The sequence below is a fragment of the Alligator sinensis genome, unplaced genomic scaffold (assembly GCF_000455745.1).
Source record: "Alligator sinensis unplaced genomic scaffold, ASM45574v1 scaffold791_1, whole genome shotgun sequence".
NCBI lineage: Eukaryota > Metazoa > Chordata > Crocodylia > Alligatoridae > Alligator > Alligator sinensis.
Genome location: NW_005842258.1, coordinates 394,347 through 420,800, shown reverse-complemented (window position 1 = coordinate 420,800; position 26,454 = coordinate 394,347). Strand labels below are relative to the sequence as shown.

Sequence of the window (26,454 nt, the reverse complement as noted above, 5' to 3'; positions counted from 1 at the left end):
ACCCCCTGCCGCTTAGGCTGCTCGTCTCCACACCAGCTCTTCTGTTCCTGGCTGGTGCTGTTTCTCCCTGGTATGGGGAGGGCTTGCAGTCTCCGCTGCTGCAGCCGTTCCTCCCCACACTAGCTCTTCAGCTCCCTGCTGGTACCGGGAGCCTCCACCACAGCAGTTCCCTGTCGCTCCTTCTGTTCCCGGCGTGCCCGCTCCCGTGCTTTCGGGGCTGGCTTTCATCTTCACCAGGTAGCGTCTCCTATTGATGTCACCTGGTCTCAGCTGCAGATGAGCATGGCTGATGGACCATGTGGGCCTCTCCCCCTGGTGTGCTTCTTTGCTTCTTTGAAGTCCTGCAAGAGGTGAGGGTTTTTTTCTTTTCCATTTGTCTGGGGTTTGCCTGCGGGTATGGCTTCCCACTCGCTTGTTCTTATGTCCCTGGGACAGGGCCGAATCTCCGCCGAATCGAACCGGTGACCAAAACTTTGCACAGCCCTAGTAGACATTTGAATATTTTAAACTTATTAAATATGGGAATATATAAATAGGAAGAAATATATGTTAAGGGGTGGACATACTAGGTTTTGATAACAGGTTGAAGTACCCATAGTAGTATACTTTTATTACTGAAACCCTGCCTTAATGCAATAAGCTCATATGTAGTGCACAACTAGTTGGTTGTATACATGAGACAGAGATATGCCTGCAGTCACTAGGTGGTCTGGAACCAGGGAAGATGATTGAAATTCAGTGGGATTTTGAAGCATTGCAGTTGTTTTGGGCATTGTGGTGGAAGAGGCAGTGGCTTTTCAGAATATTGGTTTCCATTAAAAAGGTACATATTCATATTATTATATCTTAGTGGCCCATAGATTTTGCCAGCATCAGAGGCTCTTTTTTCCCCAATGCCTGAGAAAATAATTATAGGGTGAGGTTGTTTTTGTTATTTCATGTTTAATAATGAAGATGGTACAGTGGCTTATTTCCCTGAACACAGTAAAAACAGAGCAGGCAGTTTCCTTGTTCAGAAATCCACGTCTATGTCCTGAAGACAGCTTGTGGCTGACACATCAGCTGTCCTTGCTACTGTTTTTCATGTTTTGGACTTTTCCTCTGTGTCATGGGATGGGGTCCTGCAGTTTGGCCGTGATCTCCCCAAGGCCCCCTTACCGTGCCAAGTTGGCCCAATGGGCACCCTCGATTCTGGCCCGCTCCGTCTTTGATGGCAAATATATATATATAGTAGGAAGGCTGCCTTTACGTCCTCTTGGACACTGTTTGCTGTACTCTCTGACCCCATGGACTCCCGGACCCGTGGTGGGCACAATGGCACAACAGGTGTTTTGGGGCACCCTAGCCTTATGGGCTATGCGTGGGTCCAACCGCCCCTTTACCACGCCCCAAGCCTCACTGATGGTACTGACGTTGTTTGGTCTGGGCCTTGTTATAATTTGGCCCCCTTGTCCTCCCTCGGCTCTCTGCAGCCCTGTCTTGCTCCACGCCTCACTGGCGCTTGTGCTCTTTGCAGCCCTGTCTTACTCTGTCTCCGCAAAGTGCTGTGCCGTCTCTTGCGCTGGGGTCTCCACACTGCTGTGGGTCCCCTATGAGGCCTCCTCCTTCCCCTAATAGCCTCACCCAAACCACCAGTGTTATACAACAATAAACAAAACGCAAGCCCCTGGGCTGTAACATAAACTCAAGCCACCCGGTTATAACATCATTTAAACCCTACGGGGGAATACTCCGTCCCACAACAGTATCAGGAGCTGCTTGTGCAGTCAGGCCCCTCCCCTTTGCTTGCTCTGGGAGAGCTCCTTCCCCCTTGGTTGCTGGCAGGGAACTGCCTTCTTGGCCTCAGACCTGGGGTTTATATACGAGCCAGGCCCTGCCCCTTCCGGTCAGCTGACCGCTGACAGTTGTGGGCCACTACCTCATTCTGGCTGCCCTGGTAACCAGCAGCTGGAGCTTCCACCTCACTGCTAGGGCTCCCTCCCTAGCAGTTTCAGCTCTTTAAAGGAGCAGGGCACCTTAGTGTGCTGCGACACTCTGTTATACAAATATGCTGCAGCTGATAAGTTCCCAACTCTGTGTTTACAGCCAGGTCTTGGAAATCTCATTTGTTCACATGACTTAGTTTCTGTTTGGCATTACGGTCAGGCTGCCTTACTTCCAGCTATCCCTACATACAGGGACATTTAATGCAGTTTTTTATTTAAGCTTAAAGAAAGGTGCTTAGCACACTGATTCACTTTAATGAAATTTATGATTGACAAAATTCAAAAACACTTAGTACAAAGATTTTAACATGCTGAAATATGTTTTAAAAAAACTTTTTACAGAGCAGATTTTTGATTTTTAGAGTCTTCCTCATGGTAGATTTAATTTAAATCAAATTGATTTAAATCACTGGTCAGGAATCCTCGATTTAATTGTTTTTTTCCTACAAAAAATGCATTCTTGTTGTTTGATATAACCTTAATACAGTAAAATCTTTGTTATCTGGCACCCGTTGGGGAATGGGGGGTCTGGATAACAAAATATGCTGGTTAACTGAGTGGCCCGAACAGGCGTCTTTGCCTGTTTGGGCTGCCACCTCTCCTGCTGCGTCTGGGGCATCGCCACCCCTCCCACGGGCCCTGAGGGACAGGGAGTGGGGTCCCACACAAGCGGCTTTGCCCTGGGCTGTCAGGGCTTGGTGAAACCGGAAGTGCCACGGTGGGCATTTCCGCTTTCGCTTTTCCCTTACAAGCTGGCATGCCGATTTAATAGAGCCTGCCGGCTTGAAAGGTGCTGGATAGTGCCTTATTCACAACTCAGGAACAATCAAATTGATTTAAATCACTGGTCAGGAATCCTCGATTTAATTGTTTTTTTCCTACAAAAAATGCATTCTTGTTGTTTGATATAACCTTAATACAGTAAAATCTTTGTTATCTGGCACCCGTTGGGGAATGGGGGGTCTGGATAACAAAATATGCTGGTTAACTGAGTGGCCCGAACAGGCGTCTTTGCCTGTTTGGGCTGCCACCTCTCCTGCTGCGTCTGGGGCATCGCCACCCCTCCCACGGGCCCTGAGGGACAGGGAGTGGGGTCCCACACAAGCGGCTTTGCCCTGGGCTGTCAGGGCTTGGTGAAACCGGAAGTGCCACGGTGGGCATTTCCGCTTTCGCTTTTCCCTTACAAGCTGGCATGCCGATTTAATAGAGCCTGCCGGCTTGAAAGGTGCTGGATAGTGCCTTATTCACAACTCAGGAACATTTCATTTTTAGAAGGTACACATTATACATTTTAAAGCAGTGATTTATTTTGATATTTTTTCATATTAATTTTGCAGCTACATCAGAAAACATGAATTATGATTTGGTTATTTTATTTACCAAAGCTAATTGAAGCAGATACTTGTGAAGTCATTGGGAGGTGAACTATCTCCAATTCACTAGATTAATCATGGATATTTGAGGGATATTTTTGCCACGCTATATTAGGAGGATATCAAATGAGCACTGCAGCTATATGTTCTTAACTTGGGGCTTTCTTTTAGATTTCTTCTCATTTTTTATTTCTTCTCTCTCTTACGGCCTTGGAAGCCTGCTGCCATGATAGATTTTCTTTTCTATCTTACCATTCACTCACTAGATCTCAAATCAATGTAGAGACTATACTCAGGAACTTATCCCACAATACTTCTTGTTTCTACTGCCCTTCCCTCCTTGCATTTAGCTCAAGACTCCTCCTTGCCCAGATCTATTCTACCCCCCATAATCCTGTATTCATTTAACTTCTTGAAACTGCACTTTTAGAGAGAGGCAAGGGCTTGTTCTGTGTACACAAACTTGCAGAGAGATAATGGGGCTGATGGGTACATAATCAGGTCTGTTATCTCTCTTGTCCATGCATTGCTGTTAACAAGGATGTTATCTCTGGAGAGGCAAATCCACAGTTTAAGAACTGAAACTAAGCATCACAGATGCTTAATGGGATCTTCTAGACTGAGCACAGTCCCATCAGGTAGTGTGGTTTTCTTTAATCTGATAGAGGAGCCTCTGGGAAAGCCCGTAAGGTTGGGCCCCTAATACAGTCCATGGCCTGTTGTGACCTATGTATAAAACTTTTCTGAAAAGGTTATATGAATATATTGTCTCAAATAGTATATAATTAGAAGTTATAATCCCTATTCCATTATGATATTTTTGAGCTTTAACATATAGTTTTATATAGGTTTTATTTTTTTTAAAAGCATCTTAACAAAAAAAAAATAGATTAAAAAAAATCTGATTTTTTTTAAAAATAATTTTTACCCACCCTGGTCTTCATATCAGTTCTTGAAGGGGTAAAATACTTGCTAGTAAAATGGGAAAGGGTGCTAATCTCTAAACATTCATGAATGCTAAAAGCAGGAGGGGTTGGTATGGTAAATCAGTCTGGGAGTCCATGTGAGACTTGCTTTTATAGGTAGCAAAAAATAAAAGGTAAAACTAGATTACTTCAGAATCAAATTTTGATATATAGTGAACGATATAATTTTATTTAATCATGGTGTCAAGATGCATCATTTGGCTTGTAGATTAAAATATTGGAAAGTATTGATACTGGAATTCAGAGAAGCATTTGGTCTATTCTTTTCCCCCTTTCCTTCATGCTAGTAAAAACAGAAAAGTAGTTCATTAAGTTATAGTATCTAAGCAATTAAACTTCAGCTTCTTCATGGAAGGAAAAAATGAAAAATACCCATAGAACATTTACGCTTAATTTTTTTTTCTAGGGTTAAGTACCTTTCTCTTTAAAGGTGATTTCTATAGTAAAGACCAAGAGATGCTGAAATGGGGCTTATGTAAGCAAGCTTATAATTAATGTAATTGATAGGGGTGCACTGATAAAGATATTTTTGGCCAATACTGATGGCCTATTTATTAGCCAGCCATGTTGGCTGATACCGATCCAATAACCGATATGCACCCGGGTAGCTCGGACAGCAGCGATGGGTCAGTAAGTCTGTGGGGAGGAAGGGGCCTGGGATGGGGGCAGATGAAGGCCCCCATGGTGAGGGAGGGAGTAGGGCTGGAGCAGGGGCAGGCACTACCCAGCTAGAGCAGGGCACAGGACAGAGCCGCAGGTGGCTTGTCCAGGCAGTGCACCCTGGAGGGGGGGCAGCTCACCACCCTGTGTGCACCCTAGGAGAGACATGGGGGGTATGTGTCCCCTGAACTTGTGCATGGGACAAGGGTGAGCTGCCCCTTGCAGGCTCAGGGCCAGGGGCTGCACCAGCCTCTTCCCAGTGGCGGGGCTGAGCTAGGGCTGTGCTTAGGGTGGGATGCAGCAGCTCTGGGACGGGGTTGGGGGGGCTATGGAATAAGCTACAGCAGTGGTCACCAACCAGGAGATCTCAATTCACTGGTAGATCTCAGAGTCTCTTCGCGGAAGATCTCAGAGTCGATCCAAGGCTGGGGTGGGGGGGTTGAGTGCCCATATGCATGCATGCGTCCCAGCCCAGCAGGTCAGTCCATGGGGGAGGGAAGGGACGAGGGCTAAATCAAGGCCCCTGTGGTGAGGGACAGTGATGCAGAGGCAGAAACAGGGGTAAGTTGAGTGGGGGCCTGGCTGGGTGGGACTTACCTCCTGAGGAAGCGCTCCCCCAAATAATTTTTTCTCCCTCTGCCTCAATCTGCCCCCTCCTTCCCTCCCCACACTTACCTGCTGTTGCGGGGGGGTGGGGTGGCGCATGGTAGATCTTGGGGTGCTTTTAAATGCCAAAGGTGATCTCCTACTTTAAAAGGTTGGAGACCGCTGGGCTACAACCACCCCAAAATTCACCATCGCCCCCTTGCAGTGCCTCTGCCCCCTGCCGGGAAGAGGCCAGCACAGCCCCTGGCCCCGACCCTGCAGCAGACAGCCTTCCCTCACCCAGCATACAAATCCAGGGGTCACATGCCCCTTAGATGAGCCCCTCACAGCTCCACCCCATGCCCCGCTTCGGCTGGGCCCCCCCAACTTATGGAATGGACACTGCTCTCCAAGCTGCTCAGCTGCATTTTTGGCCACGTGCATGCTACAGCGGCACACATGCACATTATCAGCTACACTGGCTAAAAAAAGCCAATTGCTTATAATGTCAGTTTTCCTTATATTGGTCCTGATCCGATATGGTGCACCTCTAGTAATTAATTACTCGAAATGTTTTGCTTCTTGACAGTAACCATGTGAAATGATCAAATTTAGTATAAGTATTAATGCATTGTCAGTTCACATGTATTTTCTCTATTTTATCTGGGTATGATAAAAATCCTAGACTTGCATATAAGAACTCACTGTAAGCTCAGAGTTCAGTAATTTTTTTTGCTTTTCCATTTAAAATCTAGGTTCCTTGCACTGACCCCTTGGAGAGTGTATCACCTGACTTCTCTCATAATACTCGGTGTTGTAATAATGCAGATCGTAAAGGATATGGTATTGTCTAGAATAAAAGGTAAGGCAGTGCGTTTTTTCAGAGACTTCATCTCTTACAGGTATTTGCATGCACCTTTTGTCAGCTCAGTCATTTTTGCTTGCTTGTCTTGATTGTATATCTAATATTGCAGTAAAGAGGTCTTGCATTATCAAAACAAGTAGAAAAGAATCTCTGAAGTGCTAAAAATAAATTTTGCTTTGAAAAGTGACTAAAAATGGCATAATGAAGGTCCATGTTTATTTCATTAACTTCTAAAGTAAATGTACTTTATTTACAAACTTTTATTTTGAAACCACAGTTTTAGAAATGCATCTATGCCTAAAGTAACTTTGTTAACAGCTCTTAAGTTCACTACTCCTAACAGCATCAAGAGCCCTGATATTAGACAGTCTGCCATCCTTAAGGAACTTTTCAAGTGGTGCAGTTATAATAAACATAATACTTCAAAAGACCAGGTCAAGATTGATTGACGTTCAGCCCATCTACAGTAGGGATTCCCAGCATATTTAACATCTTTTGTCAGCAGGGTCAAGTGTGCTGAGAATTTTCTTACTTATATTTTAATACTAATGTAAAGATTCTTCAGCCAAATGATGTGTAACTCAAGTACACCTACCACGTCTATTGCCTATAAGATTGTTATGGGTTATATTTGCTTGTGGTTGGACTGTTTCGTGGTTGGACTGTTTAATTTTTAGAAAGTCTTAAGTCTCCTAAAAAGTAACAGAAAAGCCAAGAAATGCTTTTCTGAACCACAGGTTTTTCTTTTTTTACTTGTGCTGCTGCTTCAGCTCAAGTGCTTGAGGCTGCTTTGTTTTCTGCTAAGTCAGTGTTTCCCAACCTTTTCCAGCCCAAGGCACACTTGCATTAATAACAATTTTCCATGTCACACCTGTTAAGGCATTCCCCATCCTCATACCTGTTGTTGCTCATTGCCACAGCAAAATTCTGCAGCACAGCTGTTCATTTCTGACAGCACACTTTTGTGCCATGGCACACTGGTTGGGAAACACTGTGCTAAGTTATCTAATTTGTTTGACTGCTTCCTTCATGGACATCATTACCACCTAATAGTTTCTGTCACCATATATTATTGAACAAATTATAAATGCAGAAATCTTATCTTTAATCATATCCCTCTGTTCCTGTCAATACGTTATTTGGCAATTCAGCAGAATTAGATGTAGACAATAAAGCTTTATTTCCTAGTTCTGAGGTCATGGGATAGTTAGTTATTTCACTATGGCTATTATGAAATTTCTCCAGTGATCTCAGAAGAGAAGTTCAGGGAAATTAAAACCACTAATTGGGTGCTATCTTCATAAATGTCTTGTAGCAGAAACCTTACTTATATGAAACTTGGGAATTACCACACTAATTAAGGATCTTCTTTCCTCAGGATAGGATAAATACTTTTGTGTAATCATTACAGGCCTTCAGCCATCTGCTAGATGGCAAGACTAGTGCAACACTGGAATATACAGTGATTGTCAGTTTGTTGGCTATTGTAAGACACTGACTTTTTGTAATCCTGGTATATCAAAACAGTTTTGAAATATTCCGGAGAAGTTTGATTTTTTTTTTTTTTTTCCTTTTTTTTCCCAAAAACCTGTTATTCCATTGTATAGTAGGAAGAGAGACTGAGCCCAGGCAAACAAACTGAATAAACTAGAGGTGTTTTATTGTACTACAGAGATTTACAGTAATTTTTTCCATGACTTGGAATACTGTTGGAAAACAGGTGGGAGGGGACCCATGCATACTGTATAAACCAGTGCTGTGTTTCAACATATGCTCTACTAATTACAGGTGCACAGCTCTGGAGGAGCCTCACTGACAGGTAGGTGGATTGTCTTTTAAATGTTGGTAACTATGTAGGTTGTTCTTATAACACTAAATAATTCTAAATTTTATAAATGACTTTCTCAAATAATAACATACTGTATAATCAAAATGAGAACTACATTGTTTCACTCATAATGTGATTTGTTGTTCATTATATTCACATGGTCTATCAGTTTTATAGACTTATTCTCAGTGAAGAGTCTGACTCTTCTGATTTTAAATTATCATGGTATATTATTCAGACAGCTGTCAGATTTGGAACACACATCCTTTTAAAATATATTTTTCTTTAAGCAGTATTGAACTCTTGCGTTTCCTGGCAGTTAACCTGTTTCTTTGTAGGTGGTTCTTGGGGAAAGATGCTGGATTGACAACTGTAAAGGAATGATGTTTTCCAATAGAACAGACATTACACAAGTAATACCTGTACAAAGTTGCAGTCACCAAAATACTCCTTATCTTTTGTGACTGACACTGTGATTTAAGAGTTGTTGGCCTTTGTTTCTATGGATGCCTGTTTAATGATGGTAGTCAAACCTGTTGACTTTATTAGTCAACCCCATCCAAAAATATGCGTAGAATCATTTGGTGGAGAATAGCTACTGTTTCCCTTCCCCCCGCGCCCCCTTCCCTACCCTGCTCCTCCCCAAAGTAGCAGTATTTCATTAGTGCAGGAGTGAAATCTTATTTCTATAATCTGTTAAAGATTTTCAGAGCCTTCTGAATTAAAATGTTGTAGAAACTATTCCAGTATTGTCCGGTCTATAGATGTGCCCGTGTGGATGACATTCCCACCCCCCAATCTCACCTACACAAAAAAGATAAAATTGCAGGGAAAGTTTTATATCATAAACTTAATTAAAATGCTGTCAACTTTTATTACAGTAATTTTAAACAATTCTTTGTTACATAGTTTAATGTTTGACTTTGGGGGTTGGGGAGCCATATCTTACACACCAAAAAATATAGTATATAGTAATAGCTTTTACTTACTATTGACATTTGAAATTGTGGCCTTGAGGTGAGAGAGAATTTATTTCTCACCATGCCCATTCCCACATCGAAGTGTCCTAATCTTACACTAGAAAAGTAGTGGTTGATAATGTAGACATGGAAATTCAAGGTTCATCCCTTTGTTCTATGATTTTATGCAGCTGTCACCATAGCATCTGCGTGCTTTCTGGGGTGCCTTTGTTAACGTGGCTTAATCAGGCTATCTCATTATTTCTTTCATATTCACATTAGGAACATTTTGTGCAGTGTAATGTTTTGCTTTGTTTTTAATATGTATGTGCATCTCGGTGCAGGTAAAATCAAAGAAATGTGTCTTATTTCATTTGGACTGACAAGTATGGCTTAGTTCCTCTGAGAGTTTGTAGGATCATAGGAAAGTAGGGCTGGAAGGGACCTGCAAGGTCATTTAGTCCAGATCCTGCTCAAAGCAGAAGTATCCGTGACTAAACTATCCCTGCCAAGTGTGTTTGAAAACTTCCAAGGATGGAGATTCCATGACATCTTGGGGTAGCCTGCTTTCAGTGCTTGACCATCCTCTTAGTCTTTAAATATCTCCTAATCTCCAGTTTAAACATCCCCTGCTCAATCTTGGGGCTATTGTTCCTTGTCCTGTCCCCTACAGTTGCAGAGAAAAACCCCTCTCCATCCTCTCTGTAACTGCCCTTCAGGTATTTGAAGACTGTTATCAAATTCCCCCTCATTCTTCTCTTTAGGCAAAATAACTCTAGTTCTTCCAGCCTTTTCTCATACATCTTGCATCCGAGGCCCCTAATCATTGCTTTTGCTTTGCACTGGACTCCTTCCAAACTGTTCACATCCTTCTTGAAGTGTGGAGTTCAGAATTGCACACAGCACTCCAAGTGAGGCCTCACCAGTGCTGAATAGAATGGAAGAATTGTTTTCCCTTGATTTGCAAGTGATGCTCCTATTAATACCACCCAGTTTGCTGTTGGCTTTTTTTGCAACGAATCACACTGTTGACTTGTGTTCAGATAATGATCCCAGGTCCTTCTTTGCCATACGGCAGCCTAGCTAGGCATTCTCCAATTAGTATTTGTGCATGTGATCATTCCTGCCCAAATGCAGGACTTTGCACTTGTCCTAGTTGAATCTTATCTGATTGTAGATGTCTTCTTCAGTCTGTTCAGGCTTTTCTGGACCCTAGTCCCGCCATCCAAAGAGTCTGTAGTTTCACCCAACTTGATGTCATCTGCAAATTTGCTAAGCGTGTACTCAGTCCCATCATGCATATTATTAATGAAGGTGCTAAACAATACCAGACACCTGGAGAGCCCCACTTGATACCTCCTCTCAGCTAGACATTGAGCCATTAATGGCTGCTTGTTAAGCATGATGATCCAACCAGTTATGTATCCACCTTACAGTACTTCCATCTAGTCTGTATTTCCTTAGCTTGTTAATGAGAAGGTTGAAGAGACCCTGTCAAAAGCCTTGCCAAAGTCAAGGTATGTCACATCCACTGCTCTCCTCCTATCCATAGAGTCTGTCACCTTATAATAGAAGGAAATCTGATTGCTCAGGTGACTTGCTTTTGGTGAACACATGCTGGCTGTTACTGGTCACCCTGTTCTCCAGGTGTTTCACAGTGGATTCCTTGAGGACCTGCTCTGTGATCTTCCCAGGTATCAAGGTCAGGCTGACAGGTCTGTTGTTTTCTGGAACGTCCTTCCCTTTCATAAAGTTGGGGAGTACATTTGCCCTTTTCCTGTCATCTGAGACTTCATTAGATACCCACGAGTTCTCAAAGAAAATAGGTAATAGCTCTGAAATTACGTCGGCCAATTCATTCAGTACACTCAGGTGCATCCCATTCAGCCCTGCCAACTTGAAAGCATGTTGCTTTTTTCTAAGCTATCCTTAACCTGTTCTTCTGCTACTTTCAGCTGTTAGACTCCTTCCCTGTCTTTGCTGCCAAGTGTACTCATTAGCTGGTAGCTGCCCCTATTTGTGAAAAATGAATTTAAAAAGGCATTAAATACTTCAGCCTTCTTTCCACCATCCATAATTACATTGCTGTCTGCATTCATTATGGGACCTATGGTTTCTCTGGTCTGTCTTTTACTTCTGACATGCTTTTTAGTGCCTCTGTCTCTTGCCAGCTACATCTCAACTCGTGTGTTGGCCTTTTCTCCCTGTATACCCATGTAATACTCCTTTATAGTCTTCTCTAGTACTATGATCAAGTTGTCACGTTTTATAGGCTCCTTTTTTGAATTTTAACTCATTTAAAGAATTGCTGTCTAGACAGGCTGTTCTCCTGTTGTAGTTCCCATTCTTGTGTTGCACCAGGATAGCTTGCTCTTGCACCACCACTTAAAGTACAACCAGCTCTCCTGGATTCCTTTCCCCCTCAGAATTACCTCTTTTTTTTCCTTCCTAACAGTTCCTGGAGTTTGTTAAAGTCTGTCTTTCTGAAGTCCATTGTCCTTTATTTTGCTGTCCATAGTCTTCATAGACATTAGGGGCTGGAAGGGAACTTGCAAGATCAAGTACAAATTCCCCCCCCCCCCCCCCTGCCATAGGCAGGAAGTCTGCTGGGGTCAAGTGATCCCAGCAAGATAAACATCCAAACGCCTTTTGAATGAATCCAGAGTAGGTGCTTGCACCACCTCTGGCAGGGACTTTATTCCAGACTCTGGACACTCGGACTGTAAAGAAGTTTTTCTTTATGTCCAGTCTAAACCAGCCTTCCAGGAGTTTGTGGCCATTAGACCTTGGTATCCCTTGGGGGACCCTGGTGAACAACTGTTTTCCCAGGTCCTGATGTACCCCTCTTATATACTTATAGGTTGCCACCAAGTCACCCCTGAGCCTTCTCTTCTCCAGGCTGAAGAGTCCCATGTCCCTCAGCCTCTCCTCATAAGGGTTGCTGTCTTGGCCTTTGATCATATGGATGGCTCTCCCTTGGACTCTCTCAAGCTTATCCATGTGCCTCCTGAAGTGGGGGGCCTAAAGCTGCACGCAGTACTCCAGCTGCAGCCTCACTAAAGCTGAGTAGAGCAGGAGGATGACATCCCTGGTTTTGCTCGAGATGCATCAGTGGCTGCATGCCAGTGTTTGGTTTGCTTTGCTGGCCATGGCATTACATTGGTGGCTCATGTTCATCTTGTGGTCAATCAAGACCCTCAAGTCTCTTTTGGTTGTGGTGCTAGCGAGCAAAGCACTGCCGAGCCTATATGTATGATGCTGGTTTTTCCTCTCAAGGTGGAGCACCCTGCACTTCTACGTTGAAGGCCATCAGGTTTTGGTCTGCCCACCTTGTGAACATATCCAGGTCGGCCTGTATCCCCAGCCTGTCTTCCACTGTGACCGCCTTCCCCCATAGTTTAGTCGTCTGCAAAATTTGCTAGTCCGCATCTGACGCCCAAATCCAAATCGTTAGTGAAGATGTTGAAGAGTACTGGCCCGAGTACTCTCCTTCCTTCCTTCCTTCTCCTTTGGATCTTGAACTTTATCACTTCATGGTCACCCAAGTTACCTTCCACCTTCACATGCTCAACCAATTCCTCTCTGTGAGTAGTAAGTCGAGAAGAGCTTCTTCCTCCTCCCCGCCCCTAGTTGGCCTGTCTACCATCTGTATAAGCTATCCTGAACACACCCCAGGAATTTGCTGGACTGCTTGTGCACTGCTGTTTCCTTTCCATCAGACGTCCAGATCTTAATGCAAGTCCTCCAGGAGAACCAGGTCTTTCAACTTGAAAGCTTCTGTCAATTGTTTAAAGAAGGCCTTGTTCACCTCCCTCCTCCTGGTTTTGAAGGTCTGTAGCAGATGCCATTACCCCATCCCCTGCTCCCCCTGACTCCCCCAACTGCTCTGTTGCCAGAGGTGACCAGCTGCCAGCTTCTGCCTTCCAGAGTACTTGTCTCTCCCAGTGCCTTCTCTTGCTGTACTTTTTCCATAATGCTGAAGATTTCTTTGTGCATCAAGTTGAAGGTCTCATATATACAGATGCTTCTGAGTTTATTCGTGTCCTCCTGCAGCTTCCTTGCATGATTCCTATGAGAATCCACCAGGAGGCACTTCTCACCACAAGCACTTCCCCACCTGGCTGTTCCTGACAGGGATGTGTAGGCTGCAGTCTGGCAAAGTAAGACCCTGATGGGAAGCCTCAGTGGCTATGCCTGGACAGAGTCCACATAGGTATGGGCAGAGGAATGGCTGGCAGTGGCACAGGCTTCAGCATTGTGACATTTCCAGCCAGTCTGCTGATTCTCTTGCTAGCCCCTTCTTCTTTGCTGCTACAACCTGGAAAAAAAAATCCTCTTCCTCTTCAATCTGCTTTCACTTGGCAAGCTTACAGTGAAGGGAAGGGTGAATGAATGTGTTTGGGCAAACTCCACAGCAGACTCCCCTGTTTGCCAGCCTGTTCACTGATCCTGTGCTGCTTTGCTTTTGTGTTGCGGACTTCTCACTGAAACCCAGTCTCATTGAACAGTCTGAGATCAACCCTCAAGAAAACTGACCCGCACAGTTTACTTTTGTGGCATAAATTTTCATTGCGTCTGGAACAAAGCTGCTGCTGCCACTGATCTGCATGCTTTAGGCAATACTTTGTGTATCTTGGGTCTAGGCTGTAGTTCATTTTCTTCCTATAGAGTATCAAATCTAGTCCTTCGTGCTGATGTTGAGGACAGAAGGTAATTTCATACACTTGCAGTAGCCTGACATGGTGTGCTGTCACATTGGAGTGTGTTGACTTTTTGTATCAGAATATCATCTTACACTAGTCTCTGGAGCAGTTTGACTCAAACTGGCTGTCATTATGTGCTTCGGGGGTACCCAGTTGCCTAAGATTCAGAAGATTTAGCCAGTGGCTATTTAAACAGTATCTGAGGTTTTGTTGAATTTTATATCCTCATCATAAACTGAAGTATTGCATAGACATTTGGTACTATCCTCTAAACATAACATTTTATGCCCTAGTTCTGTAACCCTCATGAATATATTTATTAACAGTAGGAGTAAATGCCTTTGCCTGCATAAGTACAGCAGGGTAAGACCTTTACTATTGAACTCATGAAGTGTTTAGCTCTGCTGTCTTAGGAACTTGAACTAAGGATTGACCAGAAGTGAAGGAAAAAAAGATTTCTAATGTGTTTCGTGATATTTGTGCTCAGTGCTACAAAAGTCATGAATCAGTAGTTCATAGCCTCACAGCACTTTCATTTTATTTTGGTGTCTGTAAATGAAGTACAAGGAAAACATTCAGTCCAGTATGTATTAATAATTTGTTATCTTAATTGGAAGACTTTTATACAGTATCAGATTTTTCTTCCCTCAAATTACTTGTATACCTATATTAAGAGAGAGCTTTATGAGAATTGGCAGCTATAATTAACTTTTTTCTGAAGTAAAATGTAAATTTTTCTGTTTTACATTTAGTAAAGATTTACAGTGGCTTCCTGGAGCTACTCTAGTGATCCTTGGGGGGAGGAAGGAAATTGGAATATTTTCTGTAATGCAAGATGTATTATTCTCCTTAAAAGTATGAAATAAAGCGCTGGGTAGAATGATCTAGTTGAGGATGGTTCTTTTCAGAGTAGGGGGTTGGACTAGATGTGCGGTCCCTTCCAGCCCTCACTTTCCATGATTCTATAAACTTACTGTCTATAAACTTACCAAGGGGGAATGGCAGGGAATGGGAGAGACCCTGTTCCTGAGAGAACTACCAGGAGTAACTAGGAATAACAGCCATAAGTTGACTGAGAGTTGGTTCAGGCTAGACATCAGGAAGCACTACTTCAGTCAGGGGTGGCTAGGATCTGGAACAAACTTTCAAGGCAAGTGGTGCTCACTCCTGCCTTGGGGGTCTTCAAAAGTAGGTGAGATTATCACCTAGCCCAGGTCATTTGCCCCCAGCCCTCTTTCCTGCCATGGCAGGGGGTCAGACTTGATGATCTGCTCAGGTCCCTTCCAACCCTACCAACTATGAAAGCAAGTTCAATTTTTTCCACCTATGAGAATTCTAATACATGTTACCCAAAACCAGGATGTTGAAAGTGGCATGATCTCGGGTTCCTTTATATTTTAGGACTGACGCCTTTTGTGCAGGTGAGGGCCCAGCTATTGATTTAGTCATCCCACCAGTTCCAAGCAGTTGTAATTTGTTTTCTAAGTAGAAAGAGTATGTATAAGTATTGAAGTGTGTGTCATACACTAACAAGGAGGCACCTGCTGCTCCTGCAAAAAAAAATAGCACATAGCTGCATGCTGACCCAATGTGTATTTATAGTATTTGTATTCTATTTTCTGACTTCCACGCTCATAAAATGTTAAAAAAATTAACACCACAAGTATTTCAATAAGAATATTTATCTTAAATCTTATAAACTTATAAATAATTGAATTTACATAAGCAACCTGAGATTAAGCTATGCTGGCCTATTTAGTAACTGTGTTCATATATGTGTGTGTGTGTATATATGTGTATGCACACAGTTACTAAATAAGCCAGCATATATACCGTATTTTCACACATATAGCCCGCCCACGGATATAAGCTGCACCTGTGTATAACCTGTGGAAAATTGTAATCTTGGAAAAAAGTCCGCGCATAGGTCGCACCCATGTATTCCCTGTGCCTGGTAGTGTATTCTAACTGCCATTTAGTTGTTAATTGTTACCAGAAGGATCACCATTTGAGCGCTAATTACTGCTGTCAATTTGTAACATCTGCTCAAGTGTGTTTATACTTACTGTCAATTTGTAACATCTGCTCAAGCGAAATCCTTATGCCTTAATTAGTAAGCAACATATGAAGCTGAAACGAATGACCTTGTGGTAGGTTGTTGCGACTATGTGATTACGCGATTCCCGGGGTAATTACCGCAGGGTCCGATCAAAATGCCCAAGAGAAAATCGTACGCATTTGACTTCAAATTGTCCGTTATCGATCACACCAAGAAACGCAGCAATCGCGCAGCTGGTTGAGAATTCTCTGTGGATGAAAAATCGGTACGAGAATGGCAAAAAGAAGAAGGCATTTTGAAAACTCTGAATCCGAGAAAGCGTGCTCGCAGAGGTATGCATTGTAAATGGCCAACTCTAGAAGCTAACCTGAGAGAGTGGGTTGTTGCGCAACGAGAAAGCAACAAAGTTGTTTCAACCATTGCTATTCGGCAGAAGGCCCCCGTGATAGCAAATGAGATGAAAATAACAGAATTCAGGGGTGGATGCAATTGGGCACATAAATTTATGTGCAGAAATAACTTAGCTGTTTGTTCACGAACTACCGTAGGGCAAAAACTGCCAGGTGACTGGGAAGAAAAATTAACAGAATTTCACGTTTTTGTGCGTAAGGAGTGCAGCGTGCATAATTTATGTCCTGCAGACATGATTAACATGGGCGAAGTACCGATTTCATTCGACATCCCAGCAAGTCGTACAGTTGATCAACGTGGAAAAAAGATGATTGCAATATCAACAACAGGCCATGAGCGAACAAATTTCACCGTTGTGCTAGCGTGCACCACGAGTGGTGCAAAGTTAAAACCAATGGTTATTTTCAAACGGGTAACGATGCCCAGAGAAAAGATCCCAAATAGAGTTGCAGTTATTTGCAATAAGAAAGGGTGGATGAATGAGAATGTAATGAAAGAATGGACAAAACACTGGTTTCGAACACGGCAAGGCGGGTTTTTCGCGCCTAAATCTTTGCTAATTTTTGATGCAATGGCAACGCACAAGCACTCTAGTGTTCAGAAACAAATAAAGCTGGCACGCATATTGCTGTCATTCCTGGAGGACTAACCTGTAAGCTCCAACCATTGCATATCTCCGTTAACCATTCGTTCAAATGGTTCATGAGAAAGGAGCAGGAGAAATGGATGAGCCAGGGTGTTCATTCATTCACCCCATCTGGAAAACAGTGACGAGCCACCTATATAGGAGTTTTTAACTGGATCATTGCAGTCTGGAGAGCTGTGAAACCAAGCTCTATAATCAACGGCTTCTTTAAAGCTGGAATCCTGGACGGCACATCGGGTGAAGAGTCAGACTACACCGACTCCGAAGACTACGCCGATGAACTTGATGCTGCTGCTTTTGTAGACGCGTATTTCGGGGAATCAAGTTACGATACGGACTTTGAAGGTTTTTGAACGTTTTTTAGACATTTATATGTTTTAATTTTCATTAAAGACTGTTTTAATGTTTGCAATGAAAGATGCGATTTTGTAGCATAGGTTTTTTACTATTAATATTGTGATAGCGCACCATTAGCCAGTAGTTAAATTGAAACACTAATCAAGCAATTAACTTCTGGGAATACTAATCAAGCAATGCGCTCATTAACTCCTGCTACACGTGCTCTTAAAAGACTGCATAGCCCGCACCCTCGTATAGCCCGCGGCCATCCCTTTTGTAAAATCGCATATACCCCGCGGGATATATGGGTGAAAATACGGGGTGTGTGTGTGTGTGTGTGCATGGCAAATTGCTGGTACAGGTTAATGCTGTACATGCATTTCTGGAAAAAGGCACATAACTCAAATTCACATAAAGGGAACTCACTTTACAATGTAACGAATAGGGATATGTTCCAAGACCTCGACTGTACAGACCCCCAGGCCCATTTTACCACTTTACAAGACAATTTTGGTATTCACCAACATCAGACAGTACATACAAGCACAGGGCACCATCATAATGGGAATGGCAACTACAGGAACACGTGTCGCAGATGATGAGCAAGGAGCACAGATCCACACAGGAGACTATATTCTGGTGCATGTCACTCCCACAATGCATTGCACAAAGCAGCTGACAGCAGGCTTTCACCACACCGATTGCATAAGAGTGAATTTACCTCTCATAAAACAAATTTTTGGTATAAAAAGGGTCATTGCATAATACCAAATTCATGCATACAGAACCTGCATAAAGTGGTGGAAACCTGTACAATTTATCACATGCCTATAACTGCACTGTTGCTATGTAATGTAACTTGTACAAATTCTAAGATCCCAGACTCCTGAGTAGCTACAAATTGCCTGCCCATGAAAGGGTTTCCTCCTTTTGCCTCCATATGTAGAACTTTTTATTTGGAATAACTTCACTTTGCTTATTGCTTTGCCATTTGCGATAATATGAACATTTCAAATGAGTATCAATTATACCTTCCTTCCACTTCACACTAAGGTTTCTGCTTGTACCCTTGTAATTATGCACATTTTTAATTTTTAAAATTCTCTTCAACATATACTTTGTTCTATGCTTATTTTATTTCAAATACTTATCTTTCATTCTTCTCCCTGTTGCCCCCCCAGTCATCTATTTCTTTAGACCAGGGACGGGCAAAGTCCATCCTGCGGGCTGGATCTGGTCAGTTGGGGACTCCATTTCCCAGCCACCTCTGCCCGTATGGCTTGTGCCCGTCTCCATGGAGGCCCCAGCCACACCTGTGTGGGAAAGATCGGGCTAGGGTTGCCATTGGGGACCAGCTTCAGCCGCACTGGCTGCATGCGCAGCAGAGCAATGCAGGGGGCTGCTTCTGAGCTGCTGGGAATTTGGGATGGTGGAAGCTTGCTCCATAGCAAGGGCAGAGTTGCTATCCCCTGCTCGTGCACCCCTACCCGCAGTGTGCAGGCTGCAGATTGCGACTCTGCACTGGCTCCAGAGCAAGCTGCCACCATCCCAAGTTCCCAGCAGGGGACTGCTCCAGAGCTGCGCTGCTTTGCTATGCATGCTGCCAGCTGTCTGAGGCTGGTCTCCATGGCAACCCCAGCCTAAACTTTCCTTTGCAGGTGTGGCTGAGGTCTCCATGGCCTAAGCCATGAGGGCAGGCACTGCTGGGAAATGGAGTCCAGCTGCTGGCCGGGTCGGCCATTTTGCCCACCTGTAATTTAGACTGTCGGGTACTTTTAAACAGTTTCAGTTACTTTCTACTTGGTTCTTATTTTTTCTGTATCCTAAAGTATGGCATATTCAGGAACTGCTTTAATTCAATCGAAAGCCATTAGTCAATAAGCAATATTGATTCTAAACTAATAAGTAAAATGACTGAAAACAGAAAATGGCCCTTATATCTTTAAGGTTATTTTAGCTTGGAATTATGATGTTGTGTACTACTGTGTGCACACTCTCAAACTATTCACTAGCCCAGAAATGAAGGGACTGACTGACCATCATTTATTCCGAAACAGGTTTTCTTTTCAAGTGTTTGTCTGTGTATTCCTTTTCTTGTACGTCTGTGTCCTTCCTATGTATGTCAGATTTGGAATGTTTCCTGTACTTCCCAGTACTCGTGCCCCCCTTGGTTACAGTCTTGCTTCTAAGTTGGAACTTGCTCTCTGTCCAGTTTTGAGATAAATGCCATTATTAGATCTTTAGAAATAACTGTTTTAAGGTTTAGATCTAATTCATTATTTGGTCTTATGGGAAGCTGTTCTTCCTCTGAATGGTGGGTGCTCAGACTCTATTTTGATATGGTGAGGGTGAGAGCAAGGACCAAATCCCTTGCAACAAGGGTGTCAGACATGGTTTGTGGAGCCACACGATCTAGTGGCTGTGTCATGACTCCACATGCCGTACTAGCCCAAGCCTGATCTGCCTCACCCCCTCCACAGACTTATCTGCTGGGTGCTGCTGTATGCACCAGGCTGCATTCCTGTAGGTTTACCATATTTCCAGTTTCAAAAAAGAGGACACCTGTGGGAAGGGGGAGAAATATGATTGGGGGGGCAGTGATCTGTCCATGCCCTACTCCTGCCCGTGACTTCCAAGCCACATCCCCTCCTCCCCCAGCCCTGCTGCTGCCCCTCACTCTGGACCCACAGTACCCCACATCCTGCTAGGGTGTGCGGAGACCCTCCTTCCCTGGAGTCCAAACTCCATGCACACACCCACAGACCGCCACACCTTCATAACTTTCCCCACAAACACCCACCCACCCCCCATACAACCATACAAAATGCCTGCATAATTTTCATCATCTTGAGTTTTTCTGTGCATAATTTTGAGGGTTTTTTAGCTGTGCAATTAAAATTGTGATTTAATTGTGCAATTAATCGCGATCAAATTTTTTTAATAGTTTGACAGTCCTAAATAAAATGTCATGACAGTACATGTAGTAACAATATAAAATGTACATGGTTGGGGTTTTTTGTCAAACCACAAAGACTTAAATACTTACTTGTGGAAGACTAGTAAGACCTACACCCCTAATAAAAACTTCTTGATATGTGCACTATGTGATGGTCATCTATTACTCGTGAGTTCTAAATAGTTAATGTTGCAGCAATCTAAAGATGTTATGGTAAGTTTTTATATTGCCAACATTCCCTCACAAGAATATAATCAAAGCAAACACTTTTCTGATCTTATTCATACAAATCAAAACTTTAAAGGGTTATTCCTGGAATTATGTCATGCTTTTAAAATAATTTGGTGGAAGCTTAATTCTTGTTATGTCTGTTCTTTGAGCCACTCTGCTTGACCTATTTTTATAACTGCTAGACTGCAAACTCAGCATTCTGGTAGGATTCTATGCATTGTGGTTTGCTTTCAGGAGCAAAAAGTAAGACTGATTTTAAAAAAAAAACCCAAAACCCCACAAATAAGGCGGAAAACTAATAGACATTGAATCCCTAGTATTGAAATGTTTTCAGGATATCTCTAGGTGAAATATGAATGAAAATGATTTGCTGTTGCTTTTTAATCTTTGGTTACGATTGCGACTCAGATGTAAGAGCATTATGTTTTTGAACAAGAAAGCTAGAGTGAACCTAACTGTGGACAAAAGGAACTAATTGGTATTACTGTAAGTAGAGCAAAGCGCAGAATGGCATTGCAGATGGCATTTAACAAATTTAAATGCTAAACTATAATAATCCATTTTGTTAATAACACAGAAAATATATTGGTTCATTATTTTCTGTTTATTTAAATAAGGTTGTGATATTGTCTTGTAAGGCTTTATTTGATAAGCTATTATAGAGTTCCTCCTTTCTAGTGCCCACATGCAAGTTAAATGTGGATATATGCATGTATTAAAAACAATTTCCATGAACTGTTTCTGTTTTGGGCTAATGGTAATATCATGGTTATAAGACTAAATACATAAATTTATATTTTTGAGTTGTACAGTAAGTGGTCAGAAATCATTAATTGAATTCATGTTTATTCAGAACAACATTCCTGTCTACACACAGACAGCATTACTGTCAACATTCTTGCATTTTGTTGTTGTTAGGTATATGGTTTTTACTGTGTTGGATGTTTGTTCTGTATTAAACAAATTCAATATGATATTTACTCAATTCCAAGATGAGGTTTCCTCCCCTTTTTTAAAATGGGGTGAGAGTCTTCATCTTGGAATTGAGTACAAGGGAGGGGGATAGATAGCTGCTGTAGCTGCTAGTCTGATCCCAACCTGGGGTCAAGGCCACAGCCTGACTGACCCCACCACCACTCTCCCTCCCCACAGCCTCATCCCTACCTCCTGTTATCCCTCCCCCCACACCCTTGAACAGTGGGTATAAATGATATCCTGTAATGGAGACAAACCACAAAAGCAAGACAGTGGCTCTATAAAGGAGCCAGGGTTTGGGTTGGCATGCCCAGTTTTGAGGGGAGGGGGGGAGATTATGACTCCAGGATGTATAGCACCAGGAGAGTCCATCATCTAAAATGTCTAGGTTTAGTTAATATTAAGTGGATCTTGTAAAGAAAGCCTTATGTCCCACCCCATACAGCAAATAGGTGCCATTACCACCCCCCCCCACCCCCAACCATGATAGCAGTTTCCTTCTCTGGACACTTCTCCTCTTTGGAAACAGAGAATTTGGATACCACTATAAAGTAATTGCAAACAGAGGAAGAAATTGTTGCAGTAAAGAACATATTTTTTTTATTTTCCAATCATTAAATGAGTGGAAGGATCACAGCCTTCCCTCTTTCCAAAGTTCTGATAATATACAAGTAGAGGGAGGAAAGACTCAGTGATGAGAAGTAGTTCTCATTAATTTGTACCATCATGTCATCACCTTAGCAATATTGTCTTTTTTGTTCCAAATATTTGACTCGGAGAGAAAGGGTTGTTTGGACTGAAGTGGGTTCTAATTTCAACTAATTATAAGGAAAAGCCTTCATTTTTGTGGGGTATGTATCTTAAACCAACTTTAAGCCAATTGATCCAAATGTTTGAAAAGTTCATATGAAACTATTGAATTTTGCTCTTAAGAAAAAAGTCTGCATCTTCTTACTACTTCATGGGGATTTTTAAAGGTAACTGTGTAAAAAATCTTTTGAGATGCAAAGCATTTTTCATGACCTCATCCTGGCTTTCTATACTTCATTTCTGGTAAGGATTAATTTTTCAAGTAGTTATAAAAAATGTTAGCAAACAGAACTCCAGAACATGAACAAATCTGTACATGGATGTAAGGCTCCCAAAGTATTTCCAAAAGACCCTTAAAAGTACAATGTTTTTTGCATGCTCTGTGCAACGAAATAAGACACGCACATTGTCTTCGAAAGGGAGAATGAGGAAAAACATTTTTTTTCCAGGACCATGGCAGAATGCTGTCCACATACAGCAGGGACAGAATCTACTCCCCTTCCCTTTAGTGTTCAGCCAAAGGCTAGCGGTTTAATACTGTCACAGATGTTGCCAAATTGGCAGCGGCTTTAGCTGCTGCATGTGGCAAAAGAGGAGTGAGGAGCACAGCCCACAGCACCTATTCCAGTACCTCATTCCAGCACAGAAATCAGCTTTCTCACCCAAGACATGCATCCTGATTTTTTTGGGCAGTGAAAGTTGGGTGTGGCATGCAAGTAATGCAGTAATTTTGAGTTAAATCAATAGTATAAGCAATTAGGACTTGTAATAGAGATGATATAATTTATTAGGCCAACAAGATTTTTGCACAAAATTTTCTTTAATTGCAAGCCCTTCATCAGGCATTGGAGAACAGATTGTAAAAGTTCTCCTGGGTAACTTTTACAGTCTTTTTTTACAAACTTTTTTTCCACAATCTTTTACAATCTTGGTTGGGCGGGGTTCAGAACTCAAGAGAACTTTGACAATCTTTTTCTCCAATGCCTGATGAAGAAAGTTTTTTCCAGACAAAATGTTTTTCCTGTGAAGAATTTTTTTTCCAGAGTCTTCCCTGCCACAGCATGGGATCATCATGGCTGAATGCTGTGCATCACTCACCCTCCTTCCATCTCCTCAGCGCAAGCTTTAATTCTATCACAACCACTCCTCAGCCAAAACCTGCTGCCAGTTTGGCAGCAACTGTGGCACTGTTAAAGTTTGAGCTGTGGAGTTGGCAAGGACCCAAGTGAGTAACCTGAGTACCACTCTGCTCTTCTTGCAAGCTCCCGGAAAGGGAAAGAAACAGCGCAGTGACTGCATGCCTCCATTCCAGCATGGAAATCAGACACTTTACTTAGATTCATAGATGCTAAGACCCCCCAAGATAGGAGAGAGCACCACCTCCCTTGGAAGCCCATTCCAAGTTTTGGTCACCCTTATCTTGAAGTTTTTCCTGATGTCTAGCCTGAATCTGCTCTCTGTCAGTTTTTGTGACCATTGTTCCTTGTTACCCCAAGAGGCACCCTGGTGAACAGAGAGCATCTCCGATTCCTTGCTGCGCCCCCCTAATGAATTTGTAGGTGGCCACGAGATCACCTCTCAGCCTTCTCTTGAGGAGGCTGAAGAGGTCCAGGTCCCTCAGTCTCTCCTCATAGGGCTTGGCCTGTAAACCCTTAACCATACAAGTGGCCCTCCTTTGGACCCTCTCAAGGTTATCCACATCCTTCTTAAAGTATGGCTTCTAAAACTGGATGCAGTACTCCAACTGCGGTCTGACCAGTGCTGCATAGAGGGGAAGTATCACCTCCTTGGTTCTATTTGTCATGCATCTGCTGATGCATGATAACGTGCAGTTCACTTTGCTGATGATTTTGTCACACCGATGACTCGTTCGTCCTGGATTCCACTATGACTCCGGGATCCCTTTCTGCTTCTGTGCTGCTGAGAAGGTCACTTCCCAGCCAGTAGGTGTGATAGATATTTTTATGCCTTGGGTGCAGCTCTCTGCACTTGTCCTTGTGTGTTCTGCCTGCTTTTTCAACCCGTCTAGGTCTACCTGCAATCATTCCCTACCCTCCAGTGTGTTCGCTTCCCCCCACAATCTAGTATCATCCGCAAACTTGGACACAGTACACTTCATGCCCACATCCAAGTCACTGATGAAGACATTGAAGAGTACAGGTCCAAGGACACGGCCCTGCAGGACCCCACTACCCACATCCTTCCAGGTCGATACCAACCCGTCTACTACCACTCTCTGGGTGTGACACCCCCCCCCGCCAATTTGCCACCCACCGGACCATGTAAACATCCAAGTCACAGCCTCTTAATTTATTATTTATGAGAATGGGATGAGATACCGTATCGAAGGCCTTCATAAAATCTAAGAAAACGACATCCACCTCTATTCCAGCATCTAAGCGTTTTCTGACCTGGTCATAAAACAAAACCAGATTAATCAGGCATGATCTAACGGATCAGGTAGGCTATCACCAAAGAGGAGTATACCTCCACCGCTTGGGTCTGTAGGGAGGCTGTTAGAAAAGCTAAGGCAGATATGGAGCTAGGGCTAGTGTCAAGGATCAAAAATAATAAAAAGTCCTTTTTTAAATATATAGGGAGAATGAAGAAGGCACCGGGTAATGTGGGGCCCCTGCAGGATATGCTTGGCAATCTGGTGGTTGCACCAGAGGAGAAAGCAGACCTCTTTAACAAATTCTTCGCCTCCATTTTCCTGTGCAGGAACCGGGACTCCCTGACCAGGATTCCATATGGACTCAGGAGAAACGCCACCAGGCCTAAGGTTGGGGAGGACTGGGTTAGAGAGCTTCTGGAGGGGCTGAACAAATTCAAATCAGCAGGTTCAGATGCTCTCCACCGCAGGGTGTTGGGGGAATTGGCAGGGGTTATTGCGGGGCCCCTGGCACAGCTTTACGAGCACTTGTGGTGCTCTGGCCAGGTGACTGGAAGAAAGCCAACGTGGTCCCCATCTTCAAAAAAGGGAAGAGGGAGGACCTGGGCAACTATAGGCCCATTAGTCTTACTTCAATCCTGGGGAAAATCTTTGAGAAGATCATCAAGGAACACATCTGTGATGGGGCAGCAGCAGGGATGATGCTCAAGGGCAACCAGCACGGTTTCATTAGAGGCCTGTTAGACAAACCTGGTTGCCTTCTACGATCAGGTCACAAAAGTATTGGACACGGGTGTCGCAGTGGATGTAGTCTTTCTGGACTTCAGCAAGGCCTTTGACACTGTCTCCCACCCCATTCTAATAAAAAAAACTAGGCGACTGTGGCATTGATGCCTACACAGTCAGGTGGATAGCATATTGGCTGAAGGGTCATACTCAGAGGGTAGTGGTGGGTGGGTCTTTTTTGACCTGGAGGGAAGTGGGCAGTGGAATCCCCCAGGGCTCGGTCCTTGGGCCCACACTGTTCAATTTCTTTTAGTGACTTGGACGATGGGGTAAAAAGCAGCCTGTTTAAATGTGCTGATGATACCAAGATTTTCAAGTGAGGTGGGCATGCTAGTAGGGAAGGACAGATTACAGCAGGACCTGAACAGGTTACAGGGGTGGGCTAACGAAAATAGGAATGGTTTCAATACTGACAAGTGCCGGGTGCTGCACTTGGGCATTGGGAACCAGCAGCACACTTATAAGCTGGGAAACTCTCTTCTTGAGAGCACGGTGGCAGAACGAGATCTTGGAGTCATTATTAACTCCAAGATGAACATGGGATGACAATGCGAGGTCACGGTCAGTAGGGCTAACTGTACCTTGTTGTGCATTCACAGATGCATCTCAAGCAGGGCCCAGGAGGTGATCCTCCCCCTCTATGTGACACTGGTCAGGCTGCAGCTGGAGTACTGTGTTCAGTTCTGGGCGCTGCACTTCAGGAGGGCCGTGGACAGCATTGAGAGGGTCTAGAGGAGGGCCACATGCATGATCCGGGGACAGCAGGGCAGACCCTACGAAGAGAGGCTACGGGACCTTAATCTGTTCAGCCTTTGCAAGAGAAGGCTGAGGGGGGACCTGGTGGACATCTATAAACTCACCAGGGGGGACCAACAGGGTTTGGGAGAGACCCTGTTCCCCCTAGC

General features: G+C 43.5%; 1 protein-coding gene across 1 annotated transcript in view; it reads left to right on the top strand.

The window, feature by feature from the left end:
- Positions 1–26,454, top strand: part of RETREG1 (reticulophagy regulator 1) — a gene marked incomplete at its 3' end in the record, with an annotated part of 126,272 nt that overhangs the window by 26,916 nt on the left and 72,902 nt on the right. Inside the window, exons 2-3 of the mRNA XM_014521782.2 lie at positions 6,345–6,451; positions 8,243–8,273. Of these exons, the coding sequence (XP_014377268.2) occupies positions 6,412–6,451; positions 8,243–8,273 (71 nt within the window). The remainder of the gene's footprint in view (positions 1–6,344; positions 6,452–8,242; positions 8,274–26,454) is intronic.